Genomic DNA, 14,560 nt, shown 5'->3' with positions numbered 1-14,560 from the left:
GGGGAAATATAAATTTGGACCGAAGCTTAATTGTAGCATTGGGTTAATATTTAAAGCCCAAAGTTTCATTGTAGGTTGGGTTTAAGTTAAAAGGGCTTTCTCCATTAACCCCAAACCTAGGCTAGGCTGCGGGCCTTAACATGAAAAGGGCAAAAAGAGCATAATTTAGGACCGTCCGATCTAGATACTTTTTGGATAAACAATAATTACTTCAAACTAGATTTTTTGGATAAGCATAATCCAAAAAAAAAAAAATTTTTTTTAAAAATAATTAAATAATATATTCCATTAAGTGATTTATTATTTTTTATATTATTTAAAAATTTAAATTTCGTGTTTTTTAGAGTCAACGTAAGATTATTTCATAGGAAAATAGCCAAATACTACTACTATTAGGAATTGAAACGACGCCGTATGGGAGCTTGGTTCCTCTCCAAACGAGGCATTGTTGTGACGTCGACGTCATCACCTCGGGAAAATCATTTCCTTGTCAACTAAAAAGAATAAAAAAATAATAAAAAAATAAAAGCCATAGATTTTATTTATTTAATTTAATTTTGCTCTATAAAGAGACATATCCATTTCTTCACTTCCTCAGAGTTCGCTAGTTCCACAGAAAAGGAGAACAAACCTTATTTCTCCGAACTCTGTTTTTGGCAATATGGGTGGAGGAGTCATGAGGGCGGCGGCGAAGGTCGCCGGGCTGGGAGTTGTCAACACCGGTTTGCGTGCCGGTTTTCAGGTGTCACCGTCGTCAACCGAGCACTCCGTCATGCGCGTCGCCTCTCGTCCGGTTTCTTCTGCGATGGCTGTTTCTAGGGGCGGGGTTTCCTCCGTTGCTGACGCGGCTGCGTCGGTCAATCGGAAGGTGTGTTGGGAGACGTTTGATGACTGGGAATTTGCTGGTGATGTTGAAGAGGAGGTGGCTATGGTAGGGTCCACCGCCTCCGGCAGTGGAGAGCCGATGGCTCGGGTGTTGTTTGGTGGCGTTCCGAGCCATGAGGAGGCTAAGGAAGCCACTGCTGATTTGAAAGATGCGTTGGATAAGTAAGAATATTGCTTTTTGAGAAATTTTAATTATCATTTTAAGATCCTTCGATTCTTTTATTTTTTTTTTAAACGCAACTTCGATTCTATTTAGTGCAAATTTGATTCTTTGCTAAAGTTCTTGAAAGCCCCTTTGATGATTGTTAGTAGTTTTTATGGTGTATTATAAAAAAGTTGGTTTCTTTTTTCTAAAAAAAAAAAATTCATTTTTTTCTTGAATGTTAGTTTAATGCATTGGAATTTTTAAGAAAGATATGAATTAAGCTAAAATTTTGGTTATTATTGCTCTTCTTGGATAAAGATGTTGAATTTATTGATTTTTTTAGTATGTTTGTTTAGGTGTTCTATTATGTTACTTATATGAGTGTAATGTTACTCATGAAGACTGATTTCAAGAACCATAAACTAAAAAGTTAGAATTTTTGAAGTTGGGGACTGTTCTTGATATTGAAGGTGTAAGTTGCTTCATGATATATCTACTTTTGAGGGTGGGATGGATCACTGATGTTATTGGAATATGTGGAAACCATATTGTTATTTTTTCTGGATGTGTTAGCTAATTTCTTGGTTATTGATTTTTTTAAGGGTTTTTCTGTCATCTCCAAATTCTGCTGACACTGCTTGTAATGTCAAAGCCACTTCAGTGCCAAAACCTGCTATTCAGGCATTCAAATTGCTCAATGAGAGTCCTCAAGTTCAGGTTGTGGTTAACCTTTGGTTTTTTTTTTTTTCTGTTCATGTTTTCAAGTACTTATAATTGTTTTATGGTGTGGAGACCAGTAGACGAGTTTCCCTCCTTGATTCTTGTGCCCTGGGAAATGGTAGATGTCTCTTTGCAATCATTTCTTACCCTCCAGTTGGCTTTCTACATATGGTGGTGACTTTTGCATTTGTAGTGATCTTCCATACAGAATTATGTTAATGGTTCTTGTTAGGGTCACTTCCTCTCCGATGTAGCTTCCATTCTTTGCAAAAGTACTAGGATGCTTATTTGGTTGTTGATTTCCTAGTCCTTCAATTTTATATTTTCTCCCTTTACCTATAGGTTATAACATATAAGCTTACTTAGTTGATGGTTTTGGTTTTGCACTCAGTCTGTTGTTGCTTCACTTGCTGCTGATCCGAATATATGGAATGCTGTCTTGAACAATTCGGCTTACATGGAATTTGTCCAGTCCCAGAAGACCAGTGAGAATTGTTGCACATTGTTTTTCTGTTACTTTCAATATTTGATGCATCTTGTACTCCTTTTTTGAATTTAAAAATGAATGTGTTGCAGATGATGAACTTGAAGATCGTGGATCCCCTCAAAGCTCTGAATCTTCAGTGAAGTTAGAAGAATATGTTGATGCAGGTCATCCCAAAGACAGTGGAAATCAATTTTCAAATTTTCTACTGAACGTCAAGACTACCGTGGTTGAGTTGGTGAATAAAGTGACTGATTTCCTTCAGAGCCTCTTTACTTTGCCCTCTGCTGAAAATGCCAAAGGAAATGCTGGATCAACCTTCAGTAGTTTTGATAAGACAATTGGAGCTAGCTTGATGGGATTGGCAGTGATGGTTATTATGGTTGTGCTTGTGAAACGAGCCAAGAGTGAAACTTCATAGCAGTCTTATGTGAATTTGCCGATCTTACAATCCCAAAATTCTCCATTTTCATTTGGATGCTTTATGGATGATAATGGTGATGAAAAATACTAGCTTATCTAGTTAAGTACATTTATCAATAGGTGGTTAAGGGTTGGATGTCTTGTACAGCTTTACTTGGTATTAAGCCGTGGAATGAGTTCTCATTTCTACTGTTATATTTGCTATCTCATCATCTCTGGCATAATGTCACACATCCCCTTTGGTGGTTTCCATGCATTTTTACATTTTTGTTTAGGTGAAAGCATCCCATTTTTGGCTGAGCAGTTTTGGTATTTGGGCAGCTGAATTCTGATAGAGAGTGTATGGCTTTTTGAGACTATGAGAACTGGGAAGCATAAACAATCTCAAATCAAGATGATGTGAAAGGTTAAATATCCAAAGTATACAACAGCTCGAGACTCAGAGTCCCTTTTCGTATAAATTCTACCAACTTGACGATGACATCTTAGAACTTGCTTTACATGGATGACACCGCACGGACATCTGACAGTAAACGCTACATTTCTGCCAACTGGACAATGACGTTTTCTTGTATTATTGTCATTTTCATATAACTTAAAGCAAAGCAGAGAGATTCTCTATCAGTCTACTTTTATCTTTACTAGTATTTTCCTTTGTCCCAAAATTACAGTCTTAAGTATTATAGAATGGCAATTTCTTAGAAGCTTCATGCGAAAGCAAGGTCACAACAAGAATCTTGTAAACCTACAAAACTGAACAGCCATTGAAAAATTTTGACAGGCTTTGTGAAAAGAGCAAGACCAACTTCACCAAGGTATTGCTCCATGCCCTAGCCGCCCCTGTTATTGTCCCTTTCCAACTATAAATATAAATCTTTGGGATTTTTATTGGGTTTGTCCTGTTATACCCCACTATTAATATACAGGATATCCTCTTTTGCTATTTGCATCTGTCCTTTATCTCTTCTACTCTTTGCTTGTGTCCGGTCTGGTTGGCCACGCTGGAAAGAAGATTTTCCGATGAGTTAGTATCATCCAATTGTAAAGGAATTCAAAGGACGCCTTAAGTTTACAATGCATAATGCAAATGGAAAATAGGAGGAGGTATCAGAATCTAATATGATACAGGATCCGAGACCAACCTTCTTTAAAACAAATGCAAGGTATAAATAAGCCACCTCCCACTCATCTGGAGATAATGTGCCTAGGTGTCACAATGACAAGCACAAAACAATAATTTAATCAGTGTCAAGTAAAACTGAATGGCAAAGATAAATGATTCAAATGAGACAATGGAAGTGATGAACTTTATGGGGGTTAATGAACTTACTCTGATCTTGGTTACCATCACCTAATGCACCAAGCCTCCGCATAAGCTCTATATGTTCGGGTTTTTTCAAGTACTCATGCACAAATTCATGCGAGTTTTTAACAAAAACTAGTTCTAGATCATACTGCAAAGACAGATACCAGAAAGCATCAACATAACACATTTATAGTACATAAGAAGTCTCAAAAATGACAGGAAATTGTTGCAAGGAAAAAGAATTATAATTAGAATAACATTTAAAAGAAGGTTAGAAACCTCCATTTTCTTGAAAAGGAGTTGGCAATAATCAGAATCATACCTCTTCTGCTAATGACTTGAAGACCTGGAAGGGAACAATCCATTCAGGACAGTCGACAGCATCCTGCAACAAAACATCCCAATGGAACATAATAAGCAAGATTCTATGAAGTTCAAGAACACAGTTAAGGAGGACAGCAAAAAGGTATGGACCAAATGCATAACACTATTTTTCCCCCTCAAATTACTGTACTAAAAGCAATAGATTGCTCATGATTTAAAATGAAAGGCTGATATCTAAAATAGGAATTGTCAAAACCAGTACCTCTAAGTGAAACTTGTATTTGATACCAAAGGGGCTTGAAGATTTAAATTTCTGAACCATGTCATAAAAGTGTGTCAGGGTTAGATTAAATTTGTAGCCAGCATTGATATCTTTCCAAAAATGTAGCTGCAAGATAAAGGAGGATGCCATTCACCTTGTCAGAAAATTCTTCGTCAAACCGTATCCAGTAGACACTGTTGCCAAAGGCCAATCCTTCAGCTGCATATTCACAATGAAAATAGCATCTCCAATCAAGAATGACAAAAGTAGTCAGCCATGCCCAACAATCCTAATGCTCAAAAATGGCAGGGAAGAAATGACAAGAAACAGAAGAAATCTTACTTTGCAATAATATATAGTCTAGAATAGAAATAGTTAATCATGACTAGATAACCTAAAACCGATTTAAACAAACAACAGCTGAGATATGTTAAAACTTTACCAAGAAGACTATGCCATTGCTTTTCTAATTGGTAAAATGAAACAATAAAATTACATGATGTTATTTACTTGAAATACTAGCTTTTAGTCACTTAACAAAATCTATCATTAAAATTTGGACACAGATATGCAAGGTGATATAGCACCTGTTATAGCTTTTTGTGGAAATCAAATTTCCCATTTAATTATATTAACTGTTTATACATCGGATGCTTCTTGACTCTAAATTTCAGTTATTGCTTCACCTAACTATACGTTCTCTATAACATTTTTTGAAAGACAAGAAATATAAAAGCAAGTTGCAATTTTCAACCTTCTCTAAGTTTTTTGATTATGACATTGGCATCTGGCATTGTCCCAATGAAGGTGCCTCCCGGACGAAGTAAAGCTGATACATTGGCCAGTGCCCGACGTGCACGCGCCTCTGTAGACCAGGAATAATGCATGGCAAACTGCGTAAATCAAGATAGCACTTTTACAACCACAATTATGGTTTCAGTTATATATAGAACTAGCATGAAAAAGCAGCTTAGTTTGTAGCATGGGTAGCTCTAATACATATGTAGCCTTTTCTTAAGAATATTGTCTAAAAATACTAAAAAACTCCAGCTAAAAGTTGTGAATGATAATCAACTCATTGACTCAGTAACAAATTGGTAACTAGCTTCAACAGATAAAATTTCCAAAGTTGTGCTAAACCTTTGGGGTAATTTTATCATAGGGCAGCAGAATAGACATATAATAGCAGATTTTCCAACTATTCAAGAAAACATCAATAGCACTCAATCACCTGGCAACTGCAGATATCAAAAGGAGCATCATCCGCCAAAACTCTATCCAGGCGTACCTGAAAATAATCAAAATATAAAAAATTTGAAACATATCCTCTAACACCTGCTAAACCTTGTACACCATTAATAAGTTGGTCCCAAGGCCCAGTTCTCCAAAAGGCAAATTTTGTTTCACTGGTATGGATATCTGTTCTGTATGGCACTAAACACTATTGTCCATGACTAAGCATGCCATTTTATGTGATAATTATTCCAGAGAAGCAGAGACCAACTTAGCTGGCCAGTAATGAAGATGTATTTCAAAAGTGAGTACAATATTGCCATTACCTCATAACAATCTCCACATATGAGACGGGCAGGAAAAGTGAACTTTTTGCGACGTTGATGATGGTCTGCATCACCATTATATCGCGTACGGCAATCTTCTATCTGTGCATAAATGGAGAACGCAAAATCAATATGGCAACTTGTGACATAATAGTTATCAAAAGAAGATTTTTTTCCACTTCCGTTCTTTCCTCTCTAATTTCCTTTTTGGGTGGGGACGAGGGTGGGATCAAAGCATATAGCAAAACAACTCTACTGCAAGCTGTTATTGGCCTTAGAAACACATGATTTATTTGTGATTTTAAGCTAGAAACTATCTAAACTGGCATTGAATATTGAACAGGACACACGTTTCAGAAAGCTGCATTTTGAATTTATTTCATGAGGTCATACGTAGAACTAACTGTGCAACAAACCCAAGGATTAATTCACATGTGTCTATTTGGAAACGAATTCAATCGTGGCATCATATTTACCAATGGTACTGCTTAAAGAAATTAATCCTCAGAGTAAGTATGATTGTAAATACTCAAGGAGGCCCAGATACCAGATAGATTGACCACAACTTAACTGACCTACTAATACGGAAAATAGAGTGAACAAAAATAGAAATAAAAAAAAGAGTATTTCAGCACTTCACCGAGCCGTCAGCTATATCAATGCCAACATAATATCCAATTTTTGCCTTATCCCATTTGATGAGATCACCACCCTAAAACACAAAATAAATGATAACAGAAGGTTTAAAATACATTGAATTCGCGCAAAAAGAGGTAATTTAAAGACAAATAAGTGTCCTAAAATACCTTGCCACATGCAAGATCAAGAACAGCATCACCGCGACGAGCATAAAGCTGAATCAACACACTTTTAATCTGTCCAATGAAAGAAGAAAATGAATGACAAAAACTTCAAAACATATCATCAATTCACGAAGCAGTTCATGAGATTCAATGACATACCCAATTATTTAGCTTCTTTAAGTGAATGATAGGACTTGCTTCTCGTTCTTCCAAAGTTTGATTTGTTCTTGCACTATAATGGTCAGCCACTTTCCGAGCAAAAATCTTTGTGCTTTCATCCTCCAAAAATTGTGCATCACCTAATACCACAACACAATTTCAGCATCTTTAGCAAAAGTCTTGCACTTAATTCTTTAGTTTTAGCTACAAAGCTAACAATCAACATTTGGATTCTTTTCCTATCCTCTCAAACTAAACCTTATGAACTTTAAAAGCCAAGTTCAAAAAAATCAACTCATTAACCAAAAACCTGATAAAAAGAATATAAAACTAAATTGCATCTGAAGCAACTAACCTATAGTAAAAGATTGAAAACTTTCTATTTACTTTCATTCAGCTACAACACAAGTTTAGCCGCTTTAATGCAAACCTTTTCATACTATATTCTTCATTACTTAATATTTCACTTAGCAATTAAAAAATTGGGTCATTTTTCTTGCTTTCTTACATTTAACCATACGAACTTTTAAACCCAATTGCAAAAATCAACACTTTAACCAAACAACCATAAACTAAACTAAACTAAACTAAACTAAAGGAAACTATTTTATTAACTTTTAACCAAACCGAAACTATAATTCGATAAAATATAAGAAACCCAAAGTTCTAAAATTTAACTAATTACACATAAAGACTATCAAGACACTCAAAAGAAACAACCCCACCTTCAGGGTTATGTTTGAATCTGGTTTGAGGTGGACCAAAAGAAGAAGATGGAGATTCTGGGTATCCACGTTTCATAGCAAAAATTATGAAACGGAAAAAAAAAAAGAAAATTGTTCTTTTCTTGAGGTTCCTGTAAGAAAAGGATCAAATGTGATTTGAAAGACCAGTTCTTTTTTATGGTTTCCCTTTTCGGGGATTGGGCGTTTTAGGGAACAGAAGAAACAGGGAAAACCAGAAGTGGGTGTTTCGTTTTTGGAGGGGTTGGTTTTGTTCGTGGGCTGGAATGAAAGGGGAGAGAGAGAGAGAGGGGATATTGGGCTAAGTGTTTTTGTGCATGATCCCTTTTAGTCAAAGAGAAGTTTGGTTTCTTGGGTTTTACTTGATGAGGCGGTATCAGGGTGCTCGCTGTTAGGAAAGAAGAACCTGTGGGCTTTTGTCGGCTGTTGGATTTTATTCGTAGATTTGTTTTTTCTTGGCATCCACAGAACGGCGCCGTTCAGCTTGGTTTCGTGTCGTGGATAGATTATAACCTGACATCTTTTCTTAGCTAGGCTTGGGCAAAGATAAACATTGCCCCAAGATTTCAGAAGAGTTCTGATTGGAAATGGAAACCGTTTATGTACCCTTTGATTCCTGTTTAACATTGCAGATGAGAGATTTGGACCTATTGACTATGTGTGCCGACATAGTTAAGAGTTATCTTATATTGTGTATGTTCAAAATAAAAGATTATCTCATAGTAATAGAAAACTATCTTAAACAGTTATCATATATAATGAAAAGTTACGTTACATGAAATGATTATTAAATTGTAAATGATTTTTTATGTAAATAGTTATCTCTTTGTAAAGAGATATGTTTAAAAAATACTTTTAAATCTAAAAATTATGATACAATTAAAAAATATTGAACTTAAAAATTTGAATATGAAAAGTTAATTTTTGATATTATAATTAAAAGATTATATCTTATAGAATAAATACTTTTTTTATAAAGTAATTATTGAAACAATATATTATGTCTTGTGAAATGTAAACTTGTCGTTAATTTAAAACAAAAAAGTACTTCAATGAAAGGTTTGTGTTTTTGAGAAGCAACACTCACAAGTCTATATAAAGAATTTACTACAAAATCTTTTGACACATTAAAAATAAATAAGATAAAAATAGAAAAATCAAAAGTAATTTTTTCATATTGTAACTAAAAGATTATATCTTATGAAATAAATGTTTGTCATTTCATAAAGTAATTATTAAAATAATACATTTTATCTTGTAAAGTGCAAACTTGTCTTTAATTTAATACAAAAAGATACTTTGATGAAAAGTTTATATCCTTATAATCTACTTGCTATAAAATATAATTTCTATGATCAAATATTTTTGTAAATCTTTGAATGTATTTAATGATTTACTCTTGTAAAGTACAAAATGAAGTTAGATGTTGACTTAATTATATACTTGAAGTTATTCGTGTTATTCTTCTTAACATGTCGAGTGATATGAGCAAATTAAATCTTAAAAATACATTTTGAAGTTAATTTTACTGATTTTTTAAATTTCATCTAAATCGTATTTATACCAACATCTTATGCAATATTTTTCATTTTTACCAATATGGCAGGTTGAAGCAGGCGTATCAATGCTGTTAAGGTCATCAACTCGTCATAAATCTTTGACTAAGAAATTTCATTTGAAGGGCATTGCCAAGATAAATGAGTCTGATGTATCCTTCTGTCTTTTGGGTATCCTTTGTTGAGAAATTTTCCAGTAGCAAATGTAAAGATTTCCTTGGAAGTTAACAAACAAGTTCGTCATAGATGTTCCTGCTGATATGCATTAGTTACAGGTTCGGGTTTTTTTATCCAAATTTGATATGAAAGGCAGCGTCCTTTGACAAAGCTAGACTCCCTTGGCAATAACTAGCAAATGCATTGCAAATGACGTGTTGGTTTGCATTGCTTGGTTGTTTGTTCAGGGAGGTCTAGCTTTTAAATTTGCAACTTTTATGTTGGAATGTCAGCCTATTCAACTTTTGGGTCTTATGAGTTGCTGAAACTTCTGGCTTTGGTTTATGATTAAAATGAATATGATTAGCTTTAGTCATCTGTCACCCATTTTCAGCAACTTGTGCAGAAAATATTGGTTTTGGCATGTTGCAAATGATTTCCTCCTAATTGAGGTCACATATTTGATGCAATAAGATTAGGTGAACTGGCACCAGAAAATAGAGGAGATGAATTGGGGAAAGAGGAAAAACAGGATTGATCCATGCCGTCATGGTATATCTTTCATTCCTTATATTTCTTACTATTTTCCTTTTCGAATTTCAATGGTGTGACATTTACATATTGTTGCAGATTCAACAAGAAGTACTAAATCTGGTTCCTCAAATTGCTCAAATGACTTGGTCTGAGTAGACCTTTAAACCATTCAACTGAAGCCTTTGGAATCCTTGTAAGGTTGTTTTTGTAGTCCACAAAGTAGAGTCCAAACCGGACGGTATAGCCAGAGTTCCATTCCCAGTTATCCAGCAAAGACCACACAAAATAACCACGCACATCACAGTTGTCTTCCCTGTGTTCATTTTCAACATCTTCTGTCAGCTAACTATGTAATAGTGCTTCAAATCAAAACAGCTGACTTCAAATTGAAACAGCTGATTTTGAAGCACCCCAGTTCAGAACTGCAGGAATTACAAACTGTAGCAGGATTGTTGATTACCTTATAGCAGCTGATAGGTTTGACAGATAATCCCTGTGGAATTTTATCCTCTTGTCATCTTGCAAGGCCTTTTTTACGTTTATGAATGGGCTATTTAGATCATCCATGCCTGCAGGGGTGTAAACTGTGTAACATTTCCTAGAAGCTTGAAGGTGAAGCTCTGAGGTTGAATGTACTCACCATTTTCTGTTATTATAACAGGTGGATTCCCGTACTTATCTTTCACATATCTAGCCAACTTCCTGATGCCCCATGGGACAATGCGTAGCCAGCGTGAAGCTGCCTGGAGGAGGAGTACTCATCAGCACCAGCTGACTTTTATATATGATTTCTATAACAAAAATTTAGGTTTCACAGTAAGTTGTCAAGACATACTCTTTCTCCGATTGCAGCTCCACCTCGAAAAGCTACCATTAAAAAGATGTATATGAAATTATTAGTTTTCTATGAATTCATATTTTCATTGCAAAGATTTATAAAAGATTATGTTCTGGCAACTTACAGGTAGTAATGACAGCAGCATCAGATGAAGCATCCTGCAAGATTAGTTTCCTGATGCGAGTTCTGTCATTCCTGGCATATAATGTGGTATAATGGTTTATGCCAATGAAGTCCAGAGACCCCAGTAGAATTTTGGACATCTCTGGTAAGACTTTAGGTAATCTCTCTCCAACAAGCATTTTCATTGAAAGAGGATAGTCACCAAAGAAAAGTGGATCAAGGAACCTGATACAATGAAAAGCAGATTAAGGAATCTGATTCAAGAATTTGATTTATTCTGTTATGACGTAAAGTGTAGAAATTAGCATCAGATATTACCATCCAATCCCAAAATCCATGGCTCTACTTGCTGCATCTTTATCCTCATCGCTATCAGAGATTGGTTCATACCATTTGGCATCCAGTGCTATTCCAATTTGCCCTCCCTGTCTTTCCTGAAAGGCCAAGATATAGGAATCAAAAACCTGATGTACCATCTCCAATACTTTTTTACTAATTTTCATTGAACAATTATAGTGATGTGTTATGAAACATTTGATTCGGGATACCTTGAAATTTTTCCTGTAACTGTGATAAGCCGCAGCATGAGACAGTAGGATGTTGTGAGCTACAATGTATGGTTCAGTGGATGAGTTTCCTGTCTTACAAAGTAGACCCCCAAGAATTGAGCACCTTCCTGGAGCTTGAATGCCTGAATCATAACCCTGGATTGAGAAACCGTGAGGTTCGTTGAAGGTGATCCAGTGTTTTACTCTGTCTCCAAAAGCTTGGAAGCAAGTAAAGGCGAAATGCTCAAAGTCATCTCTGTAATTAATTGCATTCTCTTTGTGAAATCTGTTCTTTTTTCTATCTGCAAAGATTTTCATATGCACAATTCTGTAATACTTACACTATCTGTCCACTCAACCATCCTTCATATTTATCCTCAAGCATCTGTGGAAGATCCCAATGATATAGAGTTACATAAGGCTGGATTCCTGATTGAAAACAAGAGCTAAAGCTTCAATAAGTTTATCTACTCCATGAAAGTTTTAACTCTCAGCAATGTTCTTACAGTCAACCTTTCTCTATCAAAGCATCAATGAGTCTGTTGTAGTAGTTTATTCCTTCCACATTAGGTTCCCCTGCTCCATCTATTGACAATAATATTCTAAAGCAATTACTGATATTATCAGATGATAAAAGAACAAAAGAAAACTGAAACTTCAGACCTTATTAAAGCTTACTTGGAAATATTCTTGACCAAGATATTGAAAATCTGTAAGCATCCATTCCCAAATCCTTCATCAAGTCTGTATCGCTCTGTCAAAAATTTGGTCAGTAAAAGACAAACTAAAGCTTTGGATTGACTTACATTAATATATAAATATTTTTTTGACTCTATGCATATTGTCTTCTTTGAATTTTCTCATGTGTTTTTATTCTATTATTTAATAAATTGGTGACACATCTTCATCATCCAGTCTTCTTGTCCTTACATATCAGTTCCATAATTACCAAGAATGATTATGTAATTTATATAATTGATTCTTATCCAAATGGATTCTCCTTAGCTATTGGGCGGTGCACTAAGCTTTCATATCAATTTTCTTTACACTTTTGACTATTTTTTGGGTTTTCTTTTTCCTTCGGGTTGGTGGGGTAGAAAGTTTCCTTCCACCAGCTTTCTTTACAAAGAATGACAGAAAAGGCTATCCTATCATCAACTTCAGAGGGAAACAGAAGAAGAAAGAAAAGAGTTTGAATTGATCATCATAATCATATATATTCTTTGCCTATATCTATACATGTAAGTCACCTCAAACCGATGATACTGATCAACAGCTGTGTCTGCATTGCTGAAGTCCATAATCTTCCCTGGTAGAACACATAAAAAGAAAAAGCTGAATATATTGGAACTATGATTTCCTTTCTGGGATTTATGGTATAAATACCTTACCTGGTTTTCTAGTGAAGGTATCCCATATGCTGTCTCCCTTGTTTCCTTCATTGACAGCTCCTTCAAACTATATACCAGATTATAACATACAAATTAAGCAATGCTTTTCCAAAAACCAAAACCAAAGACAGGGTTATCTGTCTATCCAACTAGCTAATTAACATCACCTGGTAAGCAGAAGAAGCTGTTCCAAAGGTGAAACCTTGAGGGAAATCAGCTCTCCTAACAGATTCTGAGCTGACAAAAAAGAGCCTGGTTATCAAAAACAAGACCAGCAGGGTAATGATTGACATAGGTGTAGCTATAGCTGGGCTTCGAAAAGGTTTTTAATGAGAGGGGTAGGTTGTTGCCTGCAGGATACTACTATATAAGGAAAAACAATGTTAGTTATCTTAGTTGTAAAGTCTAAGAATACAGTCTGAAGAAGAAATATATTGGGGCAAATTCTCTCCAGCAGGTGAAGATGCTTGAAGGGATGGGCTATAAGGTGGCCTGGTGTGAAGTTGTTTGTGTAAGCTATCTTTGCCTTCCATGAACACGTTATTGTAGAGAAAGCTTATTAATAACACAGATTTAGGACCCACGAAGATGACATGTATGAATGATAAAGCTAAAGCGTATAGTTCTTTTTCTAATATAATAACTAATTAGTTTCTTATAATAAATTTTTTTCCAGAACATACCTCTTTCGATCAGTACACTACAATTAACTAATTATAATTATAAAAAAATATTATATAGAAAAGAAAAATAATACCTAACTTGCAAGATCAAGGATTTGAACTCTAGACTTAAGAATTATTGAGAAGACACATAATTAATCGATTGATTCTTAATTTTATTTTTATCTATAAAATTACTTTTAAATTTAAAATTTAATATAAAATTACAAGTTATTCAAACATTTTGATTAATTTGGTAGTTGTATAATTTTTGGATAAAGAAAAATACAAAACGTTAGGGTCAAAGCTTGGGTTCCCATTAAATTTGGTAAGAAAAGAAATATTGCATGCTTTATATGATTAAATAATGATTAAATACATATAATATAGGAATCTCACCTAGATTGGACATTGCCATGTACCAATTGAGTGGAGGATTGGATCCATTGACTATATAACCTTCAAGTTGAAGCTTGGGATGTGCATGAATTGGGTGGAAAAGTTATCAATTTTTGTTCCATGCCCTGCTGACACATGCTAGTCAAGAAATTTTCTTGGAATATCCCATTTTTTCCATTGCTTTTTCTCTTTTTTTTTTCTTCATTTTTTGTTCACTATATACGCTTTTTGGATGGATAATTCTTCTCCCTCAATTTTTCCTTAATCGAATTAATTTTCAGCTTTTGAAACTCTTATTATGTTCTGAATTTCGAATTATAAGAAAAGAATACAATAAAATAAGTTTTCGAAATCAAATTGATGTGTCAAAAGTCGAAAAAAAAAACGATATTACCTAACATATATAGACAAGTCTTTTTTATAAAATACTATACATTTTGTCTAAATTAATATTCATTGACACTGCATGATATAAGACATACTTTTTTTTTCTTTCTTTCATGTTTTTTTGATGTGGAAAACAAAGATTTTAGATGATTA

General features: G+C 34.6%; 3 protein-coding genes across 10 annotated transcripts; 1 reads left to right on the top strand and 2 right to left on the bottom strand.

Annotated features, from left to right (window-relative positions):
- Window positions 1–570: 570 nt before the first annotated feature.
- LOC110419399 (Uncharacterized conserved protein (UCP012943)) lies at window positions 571–2,852 on the top strand. Its single transcript, XM_021432423.2, has 4 exons — window positions 571–1,047; window positions 1,633–1,747; window positions 2,142–2,235; window positions 2,327–2,852. The coding sequence occupies exons 1-4, from the start codon at window positions 662–664 to the stop codon at window positions 2,653–2,655; spliced, it is 924 nt and encodes a 307-aa protein (XP_021288098.1). The 5' UTR covers window positions 571–661; the 3' UTR covers window positions 2,656–2,852.
- Window positions 2,853–3,005: 153 nt separating this feature from the next.
- LOC110419398 (mRNA capping enzyme family protein) lies at window positions 3,006–8,157 on the bottom strand. Its single transcript, XM_021432422.2, has 13 exons — window positions 7,796–8,157; window positions 7,071–7,210; window positions 6,915–6,983; window positions 6,749–6,820; window positions 6,109–6,210; window positions 5,781–5,837; window positions 5,304–5,442; window positions 4,704–4,768; window positions 4,550–4,600; window positions 4,286–4,348; window positions 3,988–4,111; window positions 3,800–3,861; window positions 3,006–3,658 (listed from the first exon to the last, which is right to left on the bottom strand). The coding sequence occupies exons 1-13, from the start codon at window positions 7,869–7,871 to the stop codon at window positions 3,560–3,562; spliced, it is 1,119 nt and encodes a 372-aa protein (XP_021288097.1). The 5' UTR covers window positions 7,872–8,157; the 3' UTR covers window positions 3,006–3,559.
- A 1,875-nt stretch (window positions 8,158–10,032) lies between these two features.
- On the bottom strand, window positions 10,033–13,538 carry BGLU41 (beta glucosidase 41). Of its 8 annotated transcripts, none has more exons than XM_021432199.2 (13): window positions 13,127–13,530; window positions 12,960–13,026; window positions 12,819–12,877; window positions 12,247–12,322; window positions 12,082–12,153; window positions 11,910–11,997; window positions 11,569–11,824; window positions 11,339–11,454; window positions 11,022–11,245; window positions 10,895–10,926; window positions 10,700–10,802; window positions 10,520–10,628; window positions 10,033–10,372 (listed from the first exon to the last, which is right to left on the bottom strand). In XM_021432199.2, the coding sequence occupies exons 1-13, from the start codon at window positions 13,250–13,252 to the stop codon at window positions 10,171–10,173; spliced, it is 1,530 nt and encodes a 509-aa protein (XP_021287874.1). In that variant the 5' UTR covers window positions 13,253–13,530; the 3' UTR covers window positions 10,033–10,170. The 8 variants fall into 8 exon arrangements, with proteins under 8 accessions (XP_021287874.1, XP_021287875.1, XP_021287876.1 ...); XM_021432200.2 differs by having other exon boundaries at window positions 12,082–12,170; window positions 12,247–12,312; window positions 13,127–13,266; XM_021432201.1 differs by lacking the exon at window positions 13,127–13,530 and having other exon boundaries at window positions 12,247–12,312; window positions 12,960–13,028.
- Window positions 13,539–14,560: the final 1,022 nt, after the last annotated feature.

Source organism: Theobroma umbraticum, unplaced genomic scaffold, assembly GCF_002168275.2.
Source record: "Theobroma umbraticum cultivar Fairchild unplaced genomic scaffold, ASM216827v3 scaffold_67.0, whole genome shotgun sequence".
NCBI lineage: Eukaryota > Viridiplantae > Streptophyta > Magnoliopsida > Malvales > Malvaceae > Theobroma > Theobroma umbraticum.
The sequence above is the reverse complement of the archived record's forward strand: the minus strand, read 5'-3'. Positions and strand labels throughout refer to the sequence as shown.